This window comes from Dermacentor albipictus, chromosome 1, assembly GCF_038994185.2.
Source record: "Dermacentor albipictus isolate Rhodes 1998 colony chromosome 1, USDA_Dalb.pri_finalv2, whole genome shotgun sequence".
In the NCBI taxonomy this organism is placed as follows: Eukaryota; Metazoa; Arthropoda; class Arachnida; order Ixodida; family Ixodidae; genus Dermacentor; species Dermacentor albipictus.
The window spans coordinates 400,927,348-400,953,701 of NC_091821.1; the positions used below are offsets into that span (position 1 = coordinate 400,927,348).

Sequence of the window (26,354 nt, forward strand, 5' to 3'; positions counted from 1 at the left end):
CAAGGAAGAACTCTCTTCACGGGATAGCTGGCTCGCACTCTGCGATGAGCAAAGACACATACAAGCAAAACTGCTAGCTCCCCTATCTTAATTGTACATCACTTAGTGTTATCTAGGGCACATTGGTGGCGACGAAAGGGTGACGAAAGAGAGAAAAGGAAACTATACGTGAAACACAACGACAAAGTAGTGACTTTGAAGTATATAGTAAGCAACATCAGCTTAGAAATATACAGTATAACTCATCACATGCATCACTTGAAACGTCCAAAACAAGCATGGAGAGCACAAAACGTGGTAGCAGATTCAGCAAGACCATATCACTGCAGCTAATAACATGCGATCATTTACAGTTTGAACACACTAGAAATAACTGTCGATTCGTAGCCAACATAATAAAATACATGGCTAATATAATAAATTCGAACCCCATTACACAGGATGGCTCTGAGAATGGTCAATATGTCGCATAGTCCTACAAGAAAACAAGTCCTGAATGAAAAATGAATTCAGATACCAATAGTGAGAGCTATAGTGAACATACAATGGGCGGGAAATTAATTTATACAGAATATAAAAGTCATCACAGGTCGTAAATAAAAGAAAAAGCAACAAATGCACAGTGCATGTGTTAAAAAGTGATATGCTGGCTTATGAAATCCAAAAATTATGTAAACATAACTGCACGTCCTTCATAATTCGCGTTTGCGTTAGAATGATGGTCATTGATTTTGAGCGAGAAATCTTGGAAGAAATACTAACGCAATGAAGAGGAAACTACCGCATGGGCAATGGCGAAGTTTTGTCACAAGGAAGAGAATTAATTGCTGCAGCATTTGTGATTGAAAACGCTCCATAACTGTCGCGTGCACAAGAAAGAACCAACAACGCGATAATGATGACTTCGTTGGGCATTGTGTCGTACGTGTAAATCGAGGGAAATGAAATTGAGGCACTATGTATAACCCCTTGAGGGAGGAATTACGATTGACCGTCAATAAACGCGTCAAGGTTGCGTAGTTTTATTACAAGGCACTGCAGACTCAATCGAAAGAAAGTCAATATGGCAGAATCATCTTTTCCGAATTTCCTAGTGAGCGCTCATAATTACAGAGCTTAATTGCAAATCTCGACTTTGTGTACAGTCAGTCTATCCGCGTTTTTTTTTTCATAAGGAATATTCAGATCACCAGATCATAAATACCACGTGCACAAGTTAACTATTACCTGCAAACAATACCAGAAAAAAAAATATAAGCGATTCCTTCCCCATTGATGATGCAGCGCGGCACTTCGCACGTGCCGGTGAACATGGTGGTGCTTTGAATAAAGTGGTAGTGCATAGCAATGCTCAGCAGAGCGAAGTAGGATCGTGTTACATTGCGTAACTAGAGGGTTAAATTGACTATCTTTTCATCACTGTTTTTTTTTCTCTTGCAAAAATCCTGCGAAAAGACGTCTCATACTAAAACTATTTCACAATTACTGAGGGCATAACGCCATATCGGAATTTGAACCTAACTATTGCGAAGTGGACATGTTCTCAGTTGTTATATATAAGCCACAAACAGTATCGGCGCTTCCTCCTGTCCTGCCATCTATGCGTTGCCTTTTGTCTTAATCAACAGCTCGCACTACCTATGTAACACAGCCTGAATCTGTACAAACTGCAAAAGGAAAGAAGAAAATTGCGCGCGGCAAAGTATGAAATCAGCAGTGACCTCGAAGTAGTGCGTTTTGAAAGGTCTGCACAAACAAATCCAGCTATTCGGTCCTTTCGTGAGTCCGTCATTGGTTATACCAACAGCTATGTTCTGTTTTAGATAAAAGCTATATATAATCGATTTTATATTTTGGGTGCACTCACAGGCCAACAATTGCAGAGGAAAACGCTCAACCTTGTGGATAAACATTTATGCAGAAACTCCACTGAAGTTGTCTAAGTATGCGCAAGCATAACTCCAAGTTTGGATTGACCAACCCACAAATTTCAAGTTGGCCCTCCCCCAAGGTTCAGTTGGCTCAGCCCTACTACGGGTTTCCTCGTGCATTTTCTATGGAGCCCTATGTATCCCTGTAGGTGTGCATAAATCTTGACATATGGGTATTCTCTCTGTTCTCTCTTTTTTTTTTGCAGCGGAGCTGTATGTCCGTGCTTCAAAACTCCCGCGCCTTCTATGAGGAGGCAAAGCAAACCAGTAACACATGTGGTGACACCTGGCGTAGCAAAAGAAAACTAAGAAACCACCCAATACTAAACCCACTACTAAAGCCCCTTGATGTTTGAAAGTAGCGACACTCTCCTCCTCACGGCGCTTTCCTCCTCGATTCTCCTCGCCCGCCGGCTGCGCACGGCACGCTATTCCTCCCTGGCTACCGCGGACGGGCCGCAGGATTCTATGGAGGCGTGTTATTTTGGGCCAGTTGCGCGCCCCAGTGGGGTTGAAAATTTTGAGAAATGCTAACAGCAGCATCGATAATGCTAGAGGCAACATTTATGACGAGGTTGGTTTTTTTCCTAAAGCCGTATGAACTGGGTATACCGATGTAAAAGGAGCTTTTGAGGCGAGTTCTATACTCCAGACAATTTTTCTGCCGCATGATGAGATGCTTTATTTCGTGCGTCTGATATAGTATTGCTTGTGACACATCCCTTTGTGTGTGGCTTATTAAGCGAAAGCCTTAGACCTCTGTATCAAGGTCCCGTTGTGGGCTACAGAAAATATCACGTGACCGAAGGAAGGCGGGAAGCGAACCAAAGCATGTGCAGCCGCGCATAGGAGATGATTAATGATTAGCAAAGTAATGATTGATTAGGATTGGATTAAGATGAATTCGGGTGTATTAAGAAGAGTTAAGGTGGATTAAAGTTGATGAAAGTGGATTAAGGTGCATAAAGGAGGACAAGGTTGGATTAAGTTCGATGAAGGTGGGTTAGGGTGGATGAAGATGTGTTGAGGTGCATTAAGGACGATTATAGTGGATTAGGGCGGATTAAAGTGCATGAAGAAGGATGAGGATGGATTAGGAAGGATTAAGGTGCATTAAGGAGGATTATGGTGGGCTAAAGTGAATTAAAGTGAATGAAGAAGGATAAGGGTGGACTAAAGTAGATGAATGTGGATTAAGGTGAATTAAGGACGATTATAGCGGATTAGGGTGGATTAAAGTGGATGTGGAAGCAGTAGCGTTGGTTAAGGAGGATTAAAGTGCATTAAGGAGAGTTAGAGCAGATTAAGGTCGATGACGTTGGATTAGGGTTTATTAAGGCGGACTCTCGTGGATTATGGTGGATTAAGGTCGATTAATGTGGATTCGGTGGATTAATGTGCATTAGGGGGATTATGGTTGACTAATCGGGCTTAATACTCAATGAACCCTTATTCACCTTAGTCCACCCTAATCCACCTTAATGCTCCTTCATCCACCTTAATCCAGCTTAATACTCCCAATCCACCTTAATACAACCTAATAAATCTACATCGCCCCTAATGCACCTTACCTACCATATACGTTCTTAATCCTCCTTTATCAACCGCGATCCATTATAAACCGTTTTAATCCTCCATAATCCACCTTAATCCTGCTTAATAGTCCCAATCTATCTTAATACACCCTAATCCACCTCTATCAAACCTAATCCAGCTCTATGGTCCCTAATCCACCTTAATCGGTCTTAATTCTCCTTTAGCAACTATAATTCACCTTAATCCACATTAATCGGCCTTAATCCTACTCCACCCACCTTAATCCTTATTCATGCATCTTAATCCTTCTTAAGGCACTCTAATACACCTTAATCTTCTTTAATACACACTAATCCTTAATCCTCCCTAATCCATTTTATGTCAATCACTAATGATTCATTAATTACCTTGGGTAATCATTCTCTTATGCAGGCGCGGACATGATTTGGGTCACGTGATACTTCCAGTTTACAAGGCGACCTTGAAACAGAGATCTGAAGGCTTTCGCCTTAAAACTTAAAAAAAACTCAATGTTGACTAGCTAACGCTCATCACCTGCAATAACACGGGTATACTTGCCACTAATTTTTTCAGGGCGCAAAGCACAATCTATAAGGCTGCACTTCCGACTGAATAACAACAGTGCGCGACGTGTGAGGGGAATATTAAGCATACTGAGGACAACCGCAACAAAAACGCTGGTGAGCGTTTATGAGCGTGGTGGGCGTGGTGAGCGGAAGAATGAAAAAAAATGCAGCATTACGGGATGCTTTGCTACGAGCTATAAGAAAGACGCCTCAGCTCGCAAACAACGCTGTTCTTTGTCGGAACAAAGTTCTTTCGGCCATTGTCATGCAGCCACTGCTTCCTGCGCAAGCCGTCACGCTTTCCTTGTGGTATCATAAAAACCGCATAACCATCTTCAGGATTCTTGCTGCAGTTATATGCGCAACAGCCCGGCATAGCGCTAGCACATATAGCAGGAAACACGGCGTACAACGTTCGCTACGCCGAACTAAAGCGCCGAGCCAGCCGTGCTGAGGAGGAAAATGGCGTGAACGAAAAAGAAAAACACAAGCAAAACTCAAGATCCGCGCGTTTCCAAGGGCTACGGCAGGGAGACCAATCGTCGTGCAGAAAAACGGGGGAAAAATTGGTTACCGCGGGGGGAACGCACAAGGGGCGAGGAGGAGGCGAGGAGGTCGCGCGGCGGCGGCAGAGTTCAAAGAGTGTCGCTACTTTCAAATCATCAAGGGACTTTACCCACTACTACATAACTCTGCCCTCTATGAGAAGGCGGAGCAAACCAGTGAGGCGTATGCTGGCACTTGGCAAAGCAAGATGAAAACTAGGAAACGGGCGGCGAGTAGCAGCGAAGATGGTGCCCGAGAGGCTGACGGTAAGAGGCGGGCTCGACAGGAAGGCGGATGCCGCGAAGCGGAGAATGCGGCAAGGTGACGCAGGTACCACGCCAGTGAATTGGACGAGGACAAGAGTGTACGTGTAATGTCAGGGGAACTTTCTGGACAGACACTTCGGATTCAATTGTGCGGTGTGCGACAGACTGTAGTTCGAGAGCGATTTGACGGTGATTGGTAAACGTTCGAGATGTCGCGAAGCGGAGGACTCGAGCGGAAAGCCCCCTTGATCGCGAAGCGATTGATGCGGCGCAAAGACTGAGGTGCCACCCTCGGATGGACGATACTCGTAGTGGTGCGGATGCGCGATTTCGCCAAGGTTTCGCGGAAGAACCGATCGGCTTCAGTTGTTGTGCGTGAGACCGATTGCGCTTTGAAAAAGGACTTATCGGCGATTACGATGTTTATGGACTTATATGTTATGGACTTAGATGGACTTATGAACGATGTTATGGACTTGGATGGACTTATATTACCACGATGTTTACTGCTCGGCTGGTCATAGACCTTCGCGGAGCGGAATGGCACTGAATTTTTCGGTTTAAATTGTTCCGTTTCACTTATACCCCAGTCACACGAGCACGCCAAAGGTCCTTTGAAGTTAAGGGTAACTGAGGTTTCAAAGGCACATTAGTTCAAGGAATATGTGCCGGTGCTACACAGTCTCCAGATGGTCTCCGTTGAAGCTTTTAACAGAAACCACAATGCATCATTTGCGCTGCCATCGCCTCAAAAGTAATAAAAAAATAAGGCTAAAATGCATCTTATAATAAATTTATGTCATATTTCTTTCAGCAATATTTATTTTTCCTAGTACATAGAAACTTCAAAACAAAATGCACGCGTAGTAAAGGCATTACTTTACCAAATACAGATGCGTTTATTGTGATGACGGCGACCATGTGTACCGCTTCTACACCGCATGCTGGCGTCGATTATTCGTTGTTGCCCTTTAGTTTTTTCGCCTTCTTTTTTTTTTCCATGCAGCGATGGTGAAGATGAGCTCCGACACGAAAGTGACGAGGGAAGAAGACGCGCAGAAAAATGCCGAGGAGACTGGGATGCCTAGCAGCCGCTAACCAAAGAACCAAATCACACATGGTACCCGTGTTGTGTCGATGTTGCTGCTGACGACAGGTCGCGCCGGCGCTGCTGTACCGGCGCGTTCATGATGGAGATTAAGGGTGTCTCGAAAGTGTATAGTACTTTAGTAATAATATTCAGTACTTATAAGCTTGTTCTGAAGAGGTAGAACTTGAACTTTCATATTTTTGAGATTTTTTTTTCTGCTGTCGGGCGCCCTCTAGGCTCGAGGGTATTCCCTTGAGGCTTCAAAGGACGAACGCGCACTCCTTTGACTCAAATCTCCCTTCCAGCAGGGCTCCTTTGCTGTGCCTGTGTGACAGTGTGCATTCTCCCTTGAAGTAAAGGGTATTTGATTCAAATGAGTCTGAAAGTGCCCGTGTGACTGGGGTATCACAAAGCTACGAATCATCTACAGTATTATAACGAATGAATGTCTTCGCAAATTACGCCGTTTTCCGCAGATACACGGCATTTTTTGCGTGACAGACTGATTTTGCTGGGGTGCTCGCCAAAGAATATTTGCGCATTTAAGTATCGACACCATCAGCGAACACTTGGCGTAGTCATAGAGCTTCATACAATAATTGCTAGAGGGAAATCTGGCGCTAGTGTCTACGGGAGCTGCAATGGGAGCTGTTGAGCCAGCATGGGAATTATGGGAAGTACATAGATTTGCCTAAACTTCGTCCTTCTGGCTTCAAGCGGCTTGATGACCTTGTAAACGCGTCATTTTCAACAACTGACTGCGTAATAAATAATCAAATAAACATTATTAAAATTGACCTAAGGAAGGATTCGCGCCCAGGACCTCTGGCAGAGAATCCCGATATCGAAACCATTACGCCACGGACGCATGTATCTACGAGCGATATGAAACGCCCTTATAAATTTATCGCGAGCACCATGCCTTGAGACGCTTGGCGCGTTTCGATTTTGGCCACCTCGACAAGCTCAATCGTTGCAGTTAGTAGCGAGTGCGCGTGTTTGCAGCGTCTTCTGCACTTCGAAGAGCATTAGATTGCTCTGAAATTTACGACAATGAAGGCATATAAAGCGTAATAAACAAAGCCACGAGGACGTCTGAATCCACAAGCACGAAGATCAGACAAGTCCATGTACTTCCCATCATTCCCATGGTGGGTCAACGACTGCAGCGCAAGAGTTCTTTCTAGTAGATTGTAGGAAATTCTATGGGCGTAGTGACACGGTTAAGAAAGGCTCGCCCGTATAGCACCTACTTCACTGCCACAGAAAATAGTCGTTTTGGTCGGACGAATTAGTATCAACAAGGCACATGGAAGCGCTAACGGTAACGATTAGATGTGTAGTCCAACGCGGGGCTCTTTCGTTTCAGCCACAACAGTAGTACAAATACTTTTGTAACTTCTGTACAGTTAATCTTATCTACAAATATTTCATGATAATATAATGCCGGTATGCTATATTTTTAAAAAAAGCATCGAATCTTATTTTAAACTCTTGAATGGATACATGCAATGCTGGTTTAATGCGTAATTTTGGTACACGGGTGTTGCTGCCGGATATTCCAGGAAGTAAAGATAGTAAGAAATGCAGATCAGTTGCACATGTTGGAATCTACTTGACGTCAAGCGTCAATGAAGCGGTAACTTAGGTGCTTTACAATTGACAGCAACGCGTACATTTTGTTCGCTTTATTTCTATGGAACGTATAACCTCATACGATGTTTATCCCCCAAAATTGCCAACCATCAATTCGAAATTGCCAACTTTATTCGCATGCAATTTTTTATGACCTACACCACTCACAAGCTCTGCCGAAATGCAAACTATAAATGAGGTGGATGCGCAGCGCGAGAGGTCTAAGCAGCGATGCCAAGAGGTCGACAAATGATGAGTGACGCTTAAAGTAAATTATGGGGTTTTCCGTGCCCAAACCACAATCTGAATCCGAATATTTCGACCACCAAGGGTTCTTTAACGTGCACCTAAACCTGACGACGCGGGTGTTTTCGCATTTCGCCCCCTTAGAAATGCGGCCGCCGTGGTCGGGATTCGATCCCGCGACCTCGTGCTTAGCAGCCCAACACCATAGCCACTATAGGGAAAAGCAGCGGGTGATGCTGACGCTTGTCAAAGGACGTAAGGGGACGAAAAGTGCATACACAGAAAACCACGACACGTATAGAGTAGGGTCGTGTGCAAATAGTGATTTTTAAGGCTTGATCGAATACGAATCGAATAGCGCCAGAAGCGAATCGAATCTGATCGAACAGTTTTCGAATAATGAGCAGCCGTTTCACAATTAATGCACGATGATGTTCACTTCCCAGCATTCTTAAAGTTAGCACGTTTATGTCATTACATAGCACGTTATGAAACGTTGTTTATTAAAAGCATAAATGGAGCATTAGAAGAAAACGAGTAGCTTCTTCGCATCTACAGGGCTTTCAGAGAGTGCGAAAAATCACTGTCCAGCCTGTAAACTATGGCTACCTAAGTGACACAGCCTGCACCACTACACAAGTACTCATGTTTGTCTATACTATGCCCGGGGGGGGGGGGGGAGGGGCGGTGCGGGAGGGTGGTATGAAATTTTACAGTACTGTTGCCCCGATTTTATGTTTATTTGGGCACAGTTGACGTTTCAGAATATTCGAAGAGTGTTCGGACACACTTCGAAAAGTGTTCGAATAGTGACACATACCAGATGGCTAAAAAAATATAAAGAAGTGAATGAACAAATAAGGACAAATATATATATATATATATATATATATATATATATATATATATATATATATATATATATATATATATATATATATATATATATATATATATATATAAACGAGAAGAAAAGGGGTTAACCGAGGGTCCCGATTTTATTAGTCATATCATAAGAAGCCAACAAACATTGATACGAAGGACAACATAGGGAAATTACTTGTGCTTAATAAATGAAATAAAGAAACGAAGAATTAATGGAAATTAAAGTGGATGAAAAAACAACTTGCCGCAGGTGGGAACCGAACCCACAAGATCACGTTCCCGTGACACCTGCGGCAAAAAGGACGTTCCACGTCCGCCGCCAAGGTCCGTGTGTGGTGGCGCTGGCTAACACTCCCAGGGTTCTACTAGGACACATAAATACCCGAGAAAGTGGATGGGAAAACAGCGCCGCGGTAGCTCAATTGGTAGAGCATCGCACGGGAAATGCGAAGGTTGTGGGTTCGGTTCCCACCTGCGGCAAGTTGTTTTTTCATCCACTTTAATTTCCATTTATTCTTAGTTTCTTTATTTCATTTATTAAGCACAAGTAATTTCCCTATGTTGTCCTTCGTATCAATGTTTGTTGGCTTCTTATGATATGACTAATAAAATCGGGACCCTCGGTTAACCCCTTTTCTTCTCGTTTATTCCTTAACGAGGGTCTCGAATCCGGCTACATTGATGCCTTCAGGTAGCATATGTGGGTTTATTGACCAGTTGCCTTCACCCAAAAAGATCACGTTCCCGTGACACCTGCGGCAAAAAGGACGTTCCATGTCCGCCGCCAAGGTCTGCGTGTGGTGGCGCTGGCTAACACTCCCAGGGTTCTACTAGGACACATAAATACCCGAGAAAGTGGATGGGAAAACAGCGCCGCGGTAGCTCAATTGGTAGAGCATCGCACGCGAAATGCGAAGGTTGTGGGTTCGGTTCCCACCTGCGGCAAGTTGTTTTTTCATCCACTTTAATTTCCATTAATTCTTCGTTTCTTTATTTCATTTATTAAGCACAAGTAATTTCCCTATGTTGTCCTTCGTATCAATGTTTGTTGGCTTCTCATGATATGACTATATATATATATATATATATATATATATATATATATATATATATATATATATATATATATATATATATATATATATATATATATATATATATATATATATATATATATATATAACAAGCTGTTGCCCTAACGAGAACAAGTGCCACTGCCGAATCATTGGTGCCAAAGGAGCTTTTCCTTGGCTAGCTGACAGCTGATTCCTTGAGGTCTTCAATCTTCCTGTGACGCAACTGTCAGTGTAATGAAGTTTAAAACTTGCAGGACTTGTTGCAACCTTAATCCAACCTCGAAGACCAAATTACTCTATGGCCTGCCCTTGCCTGTAGATAACCTTGACGAAGCATTCATCCCGAAGACAGTCAAAGAATGGAATCATTTGACCACCTTCGTCGTCAGCATATTAAACGCTTCTGCATTTAAACCTGCAACTGAAAATTATTGTAGGTACTAACCGCTCATGACATGTACTTTTTTTCACGACTACCTTCTCTAGCGCCTTCGTGTATTGAATGAATTGAAATAAGTGAATAAATAAATAAATAAATAAATAAATAAATAAACATGGAACCGAAAGAAAGTGGCAAGGCCTCACATGTAATTTTGCTGAGAGCTTGCGGTTCTGAAAAGCACCGACGAAATATTAGGGACGTGACCACCCAGGTTAAGAAGCCAGAGAAGCTCTTACGCAAATGCAAAATCGCGTAAAAGTAAAATACTTTCAGTAAGTATCCTACGAGGGAAACACGGCAATGCTCTTATATAATTAAAATAGCGCAAATAGGTGCACTGCTCGCCACCACGTACGCACACACCCACACACGCAGACGCACTAGACACGTCCCCTACAAAGAGTGCTCGCTTCTAACTGATTTGGTTGGGTTTAGTTGGTTTTGGTTGGTTTTGGTTGTTTTAGTTCTTCCCCCTCTCGCTGTGTGTGGAGGATGTATCTATAGTGTGTGCGCGTGTGTACGTGATTGCGGGTGCGCCTTTATGCGCTCTCTTAGTTATCTAATAATTGTATCCAACTAGCCTAACAGCGAGTCCTTTAGAACAATGCTCGGTCATTGGAAGCTTTTTAACCACAACAATAACAACAACAAAAGTAAGACCACTGTCAACTAACAATTATTTAATTCATATTGGCTGCGCCACCGGAACATGACTGATTTCGACAAGACTGCGCTTCTTCAGCAACAAAAACGCGGGGCACGGAACGTAATATAGAGAAAAGCGAGAAGAGCGGCAAGCCGTCCATTTTATGTTCTTCGGTAAGTATAACATGAAACAGCACGTTTTCAATATGGCGCGTTTTTTACCAGAGGCCGTAATATAGAAAACAGGGGTCAGTATATATAGGGCCTCGCACACGAGGGCAGCGCTGTCGTGGGAAACTTACGTGGTTTCTAACGCGCGTGTCGTCTTCGAGAAATTCGTTCTCGCTGGAGAAGTCACTGTCTCCATCGTCGCGCGAGAAGAGGTGATTGTAGCCGTAACTGAAAAGAAGGGAAATAAAGACCTATAAGCAACTACTTAAAAAAAAGGTGAAGTAGGTTGGGTCCGAATTCATGCCACAGCAACAAAACATCTGTTCACCCGCTGCGCCTATAGTCAGGTGCACTTGACTGACATGAACGGCTGCCAAACCACCTGTCTCATGCAGCACTGGGTGAAGTCTAGTCGACCGCCAAACCTTTCTATCCTCCACCTGTTTCTCTAGAGAGCCCGCAGGCTACTAAATATTCTCTTTTCTTTGAACGTATTTAATTGCATTACTGTATGAACGTATTCCCTCCTGCCTGGGTTACAAGTTGGCCTGCAGTATTCTGTAAATAAAAATAGAAATAAATTCAATTAAGAAATTCCTCATCACCACCAAGCCTATTTTGTGCCCACTATATAGGACGAAGGCATCTTCCAACAATCTCTGATAACACCTGTCCTGTGCCAGCTGACTCTACCATATCGTCACGTTGCCGTGACGGTGAAGAATTAGACTATAGCACAACGGTGACGCACAGAACTAACTTTTTATTGAGTGAAACTGCGCATGGAAAGAAGAAAAAGAAAAGGAAAACAAGCTACAGTCGGGCAAAGCGATAGGGATGAGCACACGCTCGAAATCTGATCTGTGGATCAAGCGTGTTGGCTATTTGCACGTGACTCGTTGAAGATTCCATCATAATCACTGGCGCTAACCGAGATTTCCAGAACGTACAACGGTACAATGCTATTCGAGTCGCGCATGCAATCTGATTAAACAAGGTTCGGCGGCAACATAGACAAGGCGGAATAAGCGAGTTCATTTCGAGAAAGTTCCAATGCACACACGCGCGTTATGCGTCTAGTGATAACTTGCGGGAAGAAACGATGTGGACAGGGCATACGCGTATGTCCTGTCGACATTGTTTCTTTGCAATCGTTAGCAGGTAAACTGTGGTCCTCGAAAGAAAGATGAACAATGTACGCGTGTCAATATGCATGTGTTGTGTACTGAATCGATTTATTTTTACTTGTTATGACTGCGAACCACAATGCGTTCAAGCACGAGAGGACAAGCGCAGACACGCACAGCCACAGTTACAAAATGTTAAGTTTGTAAACAGAAGAACGTTTCGAAGGTTAAGATAAGTACGGTATATCACGATCATCTAAAATAGAAAAACCAGCTCCGTGAACACAAAAAAATGACACTTGAACTACTCCACTGAACCGAGCAACTTTAGATTCTGAGGCAGCAAATTCCAGTCGTCTGCTGTTCTAGGGAAGGAGGACTATCTGTAACAGTCTGTGTGTGCAAGAACAGGTTTCACACTCTAGTTGTGCTTATGACGAGATGCTCTAGCCGCGTCCTTTTTTTTATATGCTCTTCTTGTATTATTCCCAGCTTTGCAAAATATAATGGATGGAAAAAGTTGTGTTGCTGACTTACGTCTATCCTTCAACCAATCTAACTTGGCTAAGGAGAGCAACTCAGAGGATGTCTCTGCGCCTGAAGGGCTTATAGACAAACCAGGCGGTTGGGCGTTGAAATCGTTCCAGCTCATTTTCATCACATGCTTTGTGGCGGTCTCAGATGGTGCTGACATATTGAAGAGAGATCTGAGTATTGATTTATATGTCTCTAACCTGCACTGACAGCAAGGAGATACATAAAGCGGGTTTTAAGAACCTAATTCGCGTCCAGCGTTAGAACAAACGTTAGATGCATCTTTTCACCATTTTAAACGGGGACTAATCTTGATACCCAAATACTTATGCGGCTCAACGTGTGTCAGGTCTTTTCCACGGATAGCGTATGTAAGCACAAACCTATTAATATTGTGAGTGATGTAAAGGTAGACAGTTCTGTCAAAGTTTATGAGCATTTCCGAGATTCACACCAGTTGATTTCTGTTTAACGTAATGATTCCTTGCAGAATTAATGTTATGGAAGTCAACACCGTCGTCTGCGAACAGTTTTACGGATATACAAAGACCAAGAGCATGTACAATGCCATTATTATATAAATTAAACAGCACCGGACTCAGCACTAACCCCTGGAATACTCCAGAATAACCATATAAAGGATGAGAAGAGGTGCCATTAACATCGATATATTGCTTTCATTTACTTGGGTAAGATGCGACCCAGTTAATAATGTACGGTAGAACACCCATCGCCTCCATATCAAATATTAGCTTGACATGAGGTAGCTTGTCGAAGGCGTTGGAATAGTCTAAAAGCACAACATTAATCTGTCCGCCTACATCGACTATATGGGCAAACTCGTCAATTATTACCACAAGCTAGGTGCAAGTAGAAAAGCCACGCCGAAAACGACGTTTTTTTATTGCTGGTGATCTGGTTCTGATCGAGAAATTGATTTAAGTGTTTAGTTACGATGTGTTCAAACAGTTTTCGTTGGATACACGTGAAAGACAAAGGGTGATTATTAGTCATTTGTAGTTGAGAGTTATTCTCTTGAACCGGAATCACGCGAGCCACGTACCAGTTACCTGGAATGTCGATGGATTCTATCGATCTGATATTTACCTTAGAAACTGTCCCACAACGTCAGTGTATCGTTTGAGAAAGGAAGAAGGGATGCCATCAGGACCTGTCTTTTTTCATCTAGTCATCGGATAAGTTCAACAATTCTTTCCTGTTATATATTAGGGCATTCGCTTTTGACATTATCACACCTCCGAAGCCTCTGCTGTGCTGTCCTCCACGGCATCCTCCTTACCTTGGCACTCATTCTGTTATTCTATTAGGCCAGGGGCCGTCTGCTCAAAGCGTTACACGACCTGCCCAATCCAATTTCCTCCTCTTAATTTCAACTATTACATAAGCTAAACCCGCTTGCTCCTTAAACTACACAGATGCCTTCATGTCATCTCGACCTTATGCCTAGGAGTCCCCTCTATTACTCGTATATAGAGTGATCCTTAGCTTCTTCCTTAGTTGATCCTTGAAGCGTCAGCTGACCTTGAGCTTACGCTTGCGTAAACCATGAAGCCGGCAACGTAAGTCCTTCTGTACATCACTATATAAAAGAGTAGGCGGGCGCACTCACGCTCTTCCAGGGTAAGACCTCTGGTCGAGCATGATTGGTGCCCTGGAGCGGGGGACATCGTCTAGCACCAGGAAGCGCACGTCAGGGCCAGAAAAGAGGCTGGAGATCCCTCCTGTCGCGCAGCCTGCGCAAGAGGGAGCGCCATGTTCAGATACGGAGGGTATGACACTCCGAAAGAGCAGCTCCCACGGGAATGCAGCTGGTCACTCTGGTGGTGACAAGAAAAAATGCGAAAGCTCGGAGATTATTACATTTCCTAAGAAACAGAAGGTAGTCCGGAACCAAAGCCGCAAGGTTCAATCACCACTGTAACATGAGAGTACTTAAACGCTACGCACACATGGAAAACCACTGACATTTTGTGAATGTGATATTTTGTTGAATGTTTAAGGCTAAGCCCACCGCTAGTAGGTTGCAATGATTCTACTGGAGTAGGCACACGAGGCGAAGAAGAAAGAAAAATCGTTGATGCACCGCACTTGTAGTGTGTGATTGATATCTCTCGGACAGTCTCTTTGCTGCAGGGAGCATGTTGTAGAATTTATGTGCAGTGACGTCAAAGAGTGTCTAGCGTAACTCTCTTTATAACCATGTAGCTCTCTCTAAGTGGATGAAACGTCATCACAAGAATGACACGAGTGTCAGCGCGACTGGACAACACTAAACAACGTGCCCCGTGGCCGTGGCGCCCGGCATCCATCATTCGGCAACGAAATACCCCCCTTGCTGTGCGCGAGCGTCAGGGAAATGTGGACATCTACCGTCGCCGAATATTTGTAAGTACCCCACACAAATCCCAGAAGGTAAGCTGGGGGGACTTGCCACTGCCAATATCTCGCGGCGCTACACCGTCTCGGAGCTACCCAAGCAGGAAACGCGCACTACGAACGTTACCTGTCCGGCACAGCACGAGTAGTGAACAGCAGAGCAAGTGCAGCTTCATATTTCCCACAGCTGGACTCGACGGCCGGGCTTCATTCCCGCCTTGCTGCGGTCCATTCGACCCGCTGGACGGCCATCACAACACGCCTATCTTCGTCTTTCTCTTGTTCCTAGCCAGCGCCCGCGAGACGACCGCATCAGCTTGCCTGCTTGCTTGCTCTTTATCCCATGTGGCCTACCCACTACGGGGCACTGGCCAAGAAAAAAGGAAGGAAGGACACTTTACTGCGTGAGCTACTAACGTCTAGGATCTACATCTACATCTGCATGACAACACAAGTCCGAGTCATTTCCGCTTGTGGAGATGGCGCTGAGCGGTGGCGGATTGGCGACGGGCACAAGCGCCCCCTGGATATGACAGACGTGGCGCACCAGGAGGAGCCACAGCGCCTAGCGCAAGTCTTCGGGTGGTGCGGCCCAGCTCGCTAATATGTAAGGCATGGTCGGGGGGGGGGGGTGTCACCTGTGATGAAGTGGGGTGAGGAGAGGGAGCGCGGACATTCCCAGTAAGTGTGTACAGCTTTAGAATGCTGCCCACAGACCTCGCAGATGGGGTTACCTGCACTACGTACGCTCAATGCGATGAATGATTCCATGATTAGGGAGAATGAAGGTCTGTGAATATCAAACGAGAGATGCCTCTGCACACGCAAAGAGGTCTTAGGGAGTCGGTAGGAGCATATGGGATTCGCGGACCTCTTAGAGTCGAGCGCGGCGTTCCCTTGGGGTGCACAGCTCTACAGGATTCAAGCGAATAAATTTCTGGCCATCGGAGTGGGGCGCTCCGTATGTGGACGCGTGCCAGGAAGCCTGTGATTAAACGGAAAGCACGAAAGGGCGGAGGCTCACGGGCTTCCTGTCCCAACGTGGGTGCGGCCCGCGACCCCTGCCGACCACTAAACCAAGAATGGGTGGGGAGGGGTTCCTCAGGACCCAAATAAGTTATTTCCTCCTCCTCCTCCGCATCAACGGATAATTTTTGACGCCCAACGGGAAAAATATATAATTCATTTTCATTGCCATGAACAATGCGAATCTTCGGGATAGAAGGTGGATGACATTTATTTAAGCGAGATTGGCAGGCATTAGCCATTAGCCATTAGCCAAAAGTCATTAGCCTCCACTAACGCAGACCACATCACAGGAATGAAAAACGCTTATTAAAGATCAATTAAATTTGATTACAAGCAAGTCTTGTAGCACAGCTGACCTTTGCATCCAATCTACTATTCACGGCTACTTTGCGCATCTTGCCAGCCCTCTAGCAGCAGATCGTCATTATGGGAGGAGGAGGTGAGATTTGAGGTTGAGGTGAGGAAGAGACATATTCCTGCAGCCCTGGTGAGAGCACAGCTCAGTGTCTGTGGGGCGAGCGAAGTGGGAAGAAAGAGGATAGAAGAATAAGGCGAAGGTCAGAGGAAGAAGGTTGCATCTCATGGTGAGGCTGGCAGTGGGCGGCAGCAGATCACTGCAGTTCGTTGGACAGCGAGGTGTCCTCAAGGAAGTCGAGGCGTGCCTTGAAGACATGGCTACGGCGGCGGGTGGGGAATATAAGGTGCGCGATGATGGAGGCAGGGAGGCACTACTGGCGGAGTGTAGCGATGAGTTTCGCTCGTGGCGTTGTGTATGCTTGGCCTTCACGCAGGAGGTGCGCCAGTGTTTCATCATGCCCCGCAATTTGAGACAGGGGAGGCGGTCCCACTCAGTCGGTGCTCGCGGGAAGCAGTCCAGCAGAAACCGCCTCGGATTCTCAACATGAGTGTCCGCTCCTTCCTGGGGAAGTCTCGATACTGGAGCAACGGCGGGGGTAGAAGCTTAGCAGCAGCCGTCGAAACGTATGCCTCGACGAGTCAAAGGCAACTACTCCGTTGCTGACTGTCATCGAGGACTTGTGAACCCGTTTGGCCAGTACGTCTACTTCCTCGTTACCTGGGATCCCTGCATTGGAGGGGAACCAGTGGAGGGAGATGTAGACCTCGCTGGCCTGGGCGGTATACGAAGTCTTGTGGCCAGGGTGCCGTGCTGTGCTGAAGTCAGCCTTCCCTTTACGTTCTCAGATGGCTTTCCAACATTTTGAGGCTCGAGCAATGTTGCACACGCGCATCTACAGCATTCGAACCAACTTAACACGGCGGAGAAACAGTGCAAACAAAGGACGGCAGCTAAAATACACAGGACACGTGTACCCTGCCGCAGCTCTAGTTACCCCTCAATTGGCTGCGCAAACAAAGGAGCTTTAATGCGTTAGCATTGGGAGTGTCAAAGGGGAAAAAGTGTAGGTGTGTTAAGTGTATTAAGTGTAAGTGTTAAGTGTGTTACGGGGTAGAGGTATATAGGTACATATGTATATATTTATATAAGGGTTGAGCGCCAACCGCGAGAGTATACCATTCAAAAAAAGAAAAAAAAAAGAACGTTATGGCGCATATGTTTCTACCGACGTTTCGGCCAAAGGACCGGTCATCGTCTTCTTTCATTTATGGGGTTTATATATATATATATATATATATATATATATATATATATATATATATATATATATATATATATATATATATATATATATCCATCATGAGGTAACTCTAACTATTTAAGCACACAACAGCACCGACGATTAGCTATATTTGTATAAAATTACACGGAAAATTCTATGCCTCGAGCTTGGCGCATGATGGCCTTAGTTGCCTATGTGCTATAAAACACAACACAACACAACACACACACACACACACACACACACACACACACACACACACACACACACACACACACATATATATATATATATATATATATATATATATATATATATATATATATATATATATATATATATATATATATATCCACTGCAGGACGAAGGCCTCTCCCTGCGATTTCCAATTATCCCTGTCTTACGCTAGCTATTCCACCTTGCGCCTGCAAATTTACGAATTTCGTCACCCCACCTAATTTTCTGCCGGATTCGGCTGCGCTTCCCTTCCTTTTGCATCAATTCTGTAGCTCTACTAGTCCACCGGTTATCTACCATACACCTCACATAGGCTGCGCAGCTCCATTTTTTTCTCTTAATGTCAATTAGAATATCGGCTAACCCTGTTCGCTCTCTAATCCACACTGCTCTCTTCCTGTCTCTTAACGATACGCGTTTTGTGCCATCGCTTTTTGCGCGGTCCTTAACTTGTTCTCGAGTTTCTTCTCGAGTTTCTCGAGTCTAGCTTCAAGTTTCTGCCCCATACGTCAGCACCGGTAAAAGTCAATTATATATATATATATATATATATATATATATATATATATATATATATATATATAGTGCTGACGTATTTCCCTCCCATTTACCGCTAACTAAGATTTTTGTCCACACGCTGCGCCAGCTGAACGCCGACCTGGGACACGCCCTATATCCGAATTGTAGGGCTGAAAAAGTTTGGGAATGCATCGATGGCGGCAGAGTTGTAGTCTTCGTCTAATTTACTCTATGTTTTTTCTAATGCCCGAAGAATAACAGATAAATTGCAGTGATGAGTAAAGAGGAATGTGATTTTTAACACAGACCAGGTTGTATAGTCGGGCGGGTTTATATCGGGGCCATTCTGAAGCGGGAATGAGTACAAGGAATTTCTTTGTGCACCATTGTTGCACCACCTTCGCATTGTGAGCCGGAGAGGAATCTTGCTAACACGTCTACTGACACTTCCCGAAGTGTGATTCGGCCCAAAGCCTGGCCTCCTTCCTCAGGATACCTGACAGAAAACTTGCGCTGTTGACCTTGTCTCCCTGTTCGAAGAAAACCAGCGCCACTTGCCATCAGAAGTGATTCACTGGTTGAGGGTGAGAAAATATTTAGGCAATCATTCTACTGACATTGGTTCATTTTGAGGCTGCCTGTCAATACCATATTGTTTGGTGTGTGTAATGATGTTTAATTGAAGGCGAGAAACAGCAGATAGACAGCAGCCTAGCAGCAGCGAACAGCCCGAGCTCTCTCTCAAATCACAGCACGAGTCATCGTCGTCGTCGTCGTCTCTGAGCTGCTATCCGAAGCACGGGGCGCGTCTACTTCATTACATTGGCCCAGGGTGTGAAACGGAGCCATCCTGGCGACTCAGGGTGCAGAGATGATGAGGGGATCGAAATAAGGCTTCAGCCGGCTAACATGCACCGTCTCGCGACCTCGACACCGAAGGTCCTGCGATGGCGTGACGGGCTCAACGATACAGTTCACAGGCGAGGAGGCGTCGATGATCCGGTACGGATCGTGGTACCGCGCAAGTATTTTAGAAGAAAGGCCAGGCGTGTGAGGCGGTATCCATAGCCAAACTAGAGAACCAGCCTGGAACGTGGGCGTGGCCTGATGACTGTCGCGTCTTGTCTTCTGACGCCCCTGATCCTCGCTGGTCAATGAACGAGCCAGTTGGCGGCACTCTTCAGCGTATCGGGCCACTTCTGAAATATTTGTGCACTCGGAAGCGTCAGGCCGGTAGGGCAGGATAGTGTCCAGAGGACACGAAGGCTCACGCCCATACATGAGAAAAAAAAAAGTGAAAAACCGGTGGTCGCTTGTGTCGCGGTATTATAAGCAGCAAAACTAACGAACGGGAGTACGGTGTCTCAATTAGTGTGGTCGGACGAAACGTACATCCTCAACAAGTTGCCCAGTGTTCCGTTGAAGCGCTCCGTGAGACCGTTCGTTAGGGAGTGATACGCGGTCGACTTCCGGTGAATGATCCGGCACTCGCGAAGGAGGGATTGTATTGCTTCTGACAAGAAGACACGACCCCTATCACTGTGTAGTTCTCTAGGAGAACGGTGGCGAAGGACGAAGTAGCGAAGAATGAACATCGCAACTTCGCGCGCAGTTGCGGCGGGGAGAGCCGTGGTCTCGGCGTAGCGCGTCAAGTGATCGTCGCCATCAATAATCCAGCGGTTTCCACATCCGCTGGATGGGAGCAGGCCATAGAGGTCGATGCCTATGCGGTCGAACGGTCGTGCAGGGCACGGTAACGGCTGTAGTGGGCCAGTAGGGCGCAGTGGGGGAGTTTTGCTTTGCTGGCAGGCGGTGCATGTTTGAACGCACTGCTGCACAAACCGATACATTCCACGTCAGTAATATCGTTGACGCAGCCTTGTGTAGGCTTTTAGGACGCCGGCGTGGGCGCTTTGAGCGTCAGCGTGGAAGTACGCGCACATATCGAAGCGCATGTGACGACGGATAGCCAGAAGCCATTTCCGACCGTCAGGCATATAGTTGCGGCGGTAGAGGGCGTTGTCTCGCACGGCAAAGTGGGCTGCTTGCCGGCGTAGCGTCCGCGTAGAAGGAACTACAGATGTAGCGGCAATGTAGTCGAGCAGCAGGGCGAGCGATGGGTCCTTGCGTTGCTCGGAGGGCATGTCAATAGCGGTCAGTAGTAACGGGTCTGAAGTCGGAGAAGGAACGGAAAGAGAACCCACATCAGATGTCATCGGTGAGCGGGAGAGCGCGTCAGCGTCGGAATCCTTTCAACCAGAGCGGTATACGACACGAATGTCATATTCCTGTGACGCGAAGCGCCCAACGTCCGAGGTGGCCCGACGGGTCTTTCAAAGAGGAGAGCCAACAGAGGGCGTGATGGTCAGTGATGATGCTGGAAGGACGGCCGTACAGATAAGGACGAAACTTGGCCAATACCCAAGTGATGGCTAAGCATTCCTTCTCTGTAACGAAGTAATTAATCTCAGCTTTTTTAAGGGTGCGCCTGGTATAAGCCACGACATATTCTTCATTCGTGGCAATCCGTTGAGCTAAGACCGCACCAAGGCCGACACCACTGGCGTCGGTGTGAACCTCTGTCGGCGCAGTTGTGTCGTAATGGCGAAGATTCGGCGGGGAAGTCTGCAACTCGCGTAACTTGTCAAAGGCTTCATTGCATGCTGATGACCACGTGGAAATGTCTTTGCTTGCGGTAAGCAGCTTCGTCAAGGGTGCGATGTTAGATATGGAGCTGGTTCCTGCGATTACTTCGAGTTCCCCAGACCACATCGGATTGCAGCACAGCTAATTGAGGAATGCAGAAGCAGGAAAGCGCATTCCAGAGAAGCGGCCGAGCAAACAAGTTTAAGGCAACAAGTTTACGTGCCAACAAGTTCGTGCGCCGCCGGGATTAGCAGGTGGGCATCCGACAATGAAGCAGGTGCAGCCCTCCCCTTCTCATTGTTCGAGGTGCATTGCCAGTCTGCGAGGCAAGACCGCAGCAAGCCGCCAGGTGTGACACCACGACACGGGCGCCTACCATTGGCTGAAAGTGGCGTCATCGGAGTGGACTCTCCCATTGGTCAAACATGACGTGACTTGCAGTGCTCGAAGGGTTTATAAGAAGCCTTCCAGAGAGACCTGGGCATTCTGGGACAGTCCCTGTTTCCCTGATTCACCTCTCTCGAACTTCTTGCCGCGGGCCGCAGCGTCCGAGTTGCTGCCGGCCCGTAATGACAGTACGAATGTTACTGGACGCTCACCTCCCTGTACATAATATGTAAATAAACCCTCCAAAGTTTGGGTTTTTCATCCCGAAGTCCCGTCCTTCAACCCCTACATCTGGTTGGCAGCGGTAGGATCGCCTCCGAATGCATCAGCTGGTGGCAGCGCTACGGATCAACCTTCGTCGAGAAAGATCATAAGGAACCGGGAAGAGCGAAGAAGAGAGAGCCTTCGTCGAAAGAGGTCCGAAGAAACTGGGAGTTGCGAAGAAGGAGCGAGCCTTCGACCCAGGGAGTCCGGAGGAATCGGGAACAGCGGACGAATGAACCGGATGGCAGGGTGCTGCAACCGTAAGTGAGCGCGTGGTTTTTTTCCTTATGATTCGCCAGACTCAAAGGTTGTGTGTTCAATTTTGATAGTTCTGGGAATCGGGAGTTTGTTGCATTGTGTGTTTGCACAAATTAATTAAGGAAAACAGTTTTAACCACCTGCCGGGGCAGCTGCCATGGATCTTAGAAGGTTGACGAGGTTAGACTTGTTGTTGGTGTGCGACGATTTGGGAGTTGAGGCGGACGAACGGATGAAAACGCCAGCTATCATAAAGGCGATTAATGATAGTGGCAATGATGACAAAAGCATTGCGCTTGCTTGGGACGTGATACAGGAGCCACGGGAGCGTGTGCGTCGTGTACGTTTGCGAGCGCGTCGTGAACTTAGGAGTGAGCTTAAGCGTGAAGAACGCGAGAATGAACGGAAGCAGGAGCTTCAAGAACTTACTCTTAGGTGTCAGCGTCACGGACGTGAGAATGAACGCGAACGTGAGCGAGAGGAAAGGTATGAGAGAGAGAAGGCAGCACTGATCAAAGCGATACAGGATTGTGATCAGTTATTGGCACAGAGACAACGGCTGTCTGAGAAGTCTGTAGGAAGTAGAGAGCGAAAGAATGTGGAAGTGTTTAGCAGATTTTCGCCAAAAGCCGAGGAAAAGATTAGTGCCTGTGAGATTGGCTGCCGATTGATAAGTGAAGGGAAAAGGCTAGCTGCTAACAATGCCTTAGTGGCAACAGAGGCCGTTAAAGGCCGCAGAGAGAGCGACGAGGTGCTGTGCCAACAGATGACTGTAGAGACAGCTAGGCCAGCTGCGAACAAATTGGCACAGTCACCGCGTGTGTGCGTCGCTGGTAAGGTTAGCGAGGTTGCTAGCGAGGAAAAGGGTACTGTTGACGCGACAGACGCGAGCACCCATGTCAAGCCAGATGTGCGTGCAGAAGAGAAGTGCGAGCTGGACGATGCAGTTGAGAATAGCTCTCGGGGTGGCGAGCTCCGTAGCTCACGAGAGAACAACTGCATTGTTCAGGGATCGGTGCGGCTCTCCGCCAGTCTAGATAGCCTAGATAGGGATGGTTCAGTTAATAATCATTCGGACTGTGCGCGTGAGACAGCGATCGATACCGACGGGCTGTGTGCCGATTCACAGCGTGCGCTGGGCAATGTAGTAGAGGGCAGTTCGCAAGAGTGCGAGTTGTCTTACTCGAGTAAAGCCTGCTGCATTGTACCAGAGTCGGTTGAGCTGTCCGCCAGTCGAGGCAAAGTGAGAGGAGATTTAAATGTAAATCACTCAGACTGTGCGGGTAAGAGGCCGATCCGGGCCGACGAAACGTGTACCGGCCAGCACGAGGCACGAGAAGGCGACATGAAGGAGAGTGCTAAGAGAAAGCGCCGTAAAAGGAAGCGTGGTAAAGACCGAAAGACGGTAATTAATGTAGCGCCGCCAAAGATGGCCAGAAACCCAAAAGGGCAGGGCGCGAGGAAAAAGGTGCGGTCGTCAAGGACGATGTTGACGCATCCAGAATGGTCGAGCCACCGGTCAAAGGGGGACCGCGAAGAATGTTCTGCACGGACGCGGACAAAGGGCACGGGGCAGTTAAGCTCCTCGTCGTTCCGTAGTTCTTTTCACAGCTCAGCGTGCAGTTCGAAGAAACGCAAGGTGGCAGGACGAGACCAGGTGGGGAGTAGCGACGCGGTCAATCGAGTTTGTGTTGAAAGCGGGGCGCGAGGACGCAAATTGGCAGGAGACCGTAACGTCTTGGGGGAGCTGATAGTTAGTCAGCCCTTTTGTTGTCTCTCGGCAGCCAGAGTAGCTTTCAAGCCGCGACCACCGCGGGGAAGGCTCAGAGTATGAGTCAGACATAAGCGTTTGAAAAGGGAGGCCAAGAGAGCTTCCGTAGAAGTAAAACGTGTTATTTTTTTTATTTTGAGCATCGGAAGGTTTTCGGGATTTGAGACTGGGACTTCTTTCAACGTGTAAGGTATGAGCTTTGTTTATGTTTTGGTTTGAGAAAGCTCCGTGATTTGAAAGATGAGGTTTATGCAAACATGTAGTCTCGCGAGATGCTCATTAATAAGTAAATAGGCTTTCTTTTTGTAAGTGTGAGTAACCTGAAGGTCAAGGTTATCGTCGAAAGGCCTATGGTAAAGCGCGTGTGTTATTTAACCTTCTTTCTTTTTAAGTGTTTTTGAATTTTCTAAGGTTAAGCGCGTAGATTTTCAGTGAGTGCATGATTTGCACTGAGGAGCGTTCTTAGTTCCATTAGCGCGTGTCCTGTGTGGACGGAAGGAAGCAGATTTATGACTGGGTTGCTAGTGTGTGTGGAAGGCAGCCGTATTCTGACTTCGTTAGTGAGCGTGCGTGGAAAGAGTTAGTAGAAGACGCATCATTTTAATAGTTCTGCGGAGTGTGTAAGTCCCGCAAGTTTAATTGTTCGTTTATGTCACGTGTCCTGTAGGACTTTCAGGGAAGAAACGTGAGTAAGCGTGAATGAAAAGTTTGCCTACAACGCAAGTACGCGTTTTGTTTAGTCACCACAAGGCTAGTGCGCTTGTGATTACGTACTTGTGAGGTTGACCAGATTGTTCAGTGGCACCATTACGTGCGATATGTACGCCACTGCGATAGATTGGAAACATGCTGTTCGTGTGGTTAGGCCACTTGAGTTATGTTCGGCTGTTTTCATTTGTTGTTTGCATCGTCAACGACCCTTTTGTTTTGCAACAACAATAGTACTCTGGTCTTGTCGGCAATCGAGGAGAAATGGATAGCTGTTTGGAAGGGTGGTTGGAACTGTTGTCGAAATTGGGGAACTAAAAGATCAGGGTTGATTTTGACTCAGTAATAGCCTGGCGAGTCAGGGGCGAAGAGCCTGCGCTTACACGTGGGGCAGCGCTGTGTTGTTTTGTTTGTTTGACATTTGTTCTCCAGGGCCAAGGATCCCGAAGTTCGTCAAACGTGGCTCGACCCCAGTACCCTGCAGCTTCTATCAACGTTCCTCATGGCCAGCGAATTGATTTCACCGGCCATTCAGAACAACCGGGGCGAGGACGAGCTGTTAGATATGGAGCTGGTTCCTGCGATTACTTCGAGTTCCCCAGACCACATCGGATTGCAGCACAGCTAATTGAGGAATGCAGAAGCAGGAAAGCGCATTCCAGAGAAGCGGCCGAGCAAACAAGTTTAAGGCAACAAGTTTACGTGCCAACAAGTTCGTGCGCCGCCGGGATTAGCAGGTGGGCATCCGACAATGAAGCAGGTGCAGCCCTCCCCTTCTCATTGTTCGAGGTGCATTGCCAGTCTGCGAGGCAAGACCGCAGCAAGCCGCCAGGTGTGACACCACGACACGGGCGCCTACCATTGGCTGAAAGTGGCGTCATCGGAGTGGACTCTCCCATTGGTCAAACATGACGTGACTTGCAGTGCTCGAAGGGTTTATAAGAAGCCTTCCAGAGAGACCTGGGCATTCTGGGACAGTCCCTGTTTCCCTGATTCACCTCTCTCGAACTTCTTGCCGCGGGCCGCAGCGTCCGAGTTGCTGCCGGCCCGTAATGACAGTACGAATGTTACTGGACGCTCACCTCCCTGTATAAATGTAGAATAAATCCCTCCCAAGTTTTTGGGTTTTCATCCTGAAGTCCCGTCCTCCAACCCCTACAGCGATAATAAAGGCGAAGTTCCGCACAAAGCGTAGAAAATAAGAACACAGGCCTATGAAACTTCGCAGGGCCCTGACAGATGTGGGCTTCGGAAACTCGGTGACTGCGCGAAGCTTGTCGGGATCAGGAAGGATGCCGTCTTTCGAAACAACGTGACCCAAAACAGTTAATTTTCGGGTAGCGAAATGGTACTTCTTTAGGCTGAGAGCAGGCCAGCTGAAGTGAGACAGGTCAGGATGTCATGCAGACGGGCGAGATGTGTCGGAAAATCCTGTGAGAAAACAACTTTTTCATGCAGGTAACATAAACAAGTTTTCCACTTGTGTCCGCGAAGGATGGTATCAATCATGCGCTCGATGGTAGCGGGAGCATTGCAGAGACCGAAAGGCATAACGTTAAACTCGTACAGGCCATCGGGAGTGATGAAAGCTGTCTTTGGGCGGTCAGCCTCAGCCATGGGAACCTGCCAATAGCAGCAGCGGAGATAAAAAGACTGTCCACCCCAGGGGAGTGCGTTCACTACTATTAGTGCACGCACAGAATATACAAGTAGCCGAACATAAGCTGAGAAGGGTATGAAATTATTAAACAACAAATAGTAGAGTAGACGCGCTGAACTCC

The 26,354-nt window shown here is 46.6% G+C and overlaps 1 protein-coding gene and 1 non-coding gene across 2 annotated transcripts in view; one reads left to right on the forward strand and one right to left on the reverse strand.

Moving 5' to 3' along the window:
* The window catches only part of LOC135918754 (uncharacterized), a 58,366-nt gene extending 42,956 nt beyond the window's left edge, over window positions 1-15,410 (reverse strand). The window contains exons 1-3 of the mRNA XM_065452429.2: window positions 15,242-15,410; window positions 14,348-14,471; window positions 11,188-11,284 (exon numbers count right to left, since the gene is read on the reverse strand). Coding sequence (XP_065308501.1) covers window positions 11,188-11,284; window positions 14,348-14,471; window positions 15,242-15,290 — 270 coding nt within the window. The 5' untranslated portion in view covers window positions 15,291-15,410. The remainder of the gene's footprint in view (window positions 1-11,187; window positions 11,285-14,347; window positions 14,472-15,241) is intronic.
* Window positions 9,130-9,202, forward strand: TRNAS-GGA (transfer RNA serine (anticodon GGA)). The gene has a single exon. It is a non-coding gene; the product is annotated as a tRNA-Ser (tRNA).
* Window positions 15,411-26,354: the final 10,944 nt, after the last annotated feature.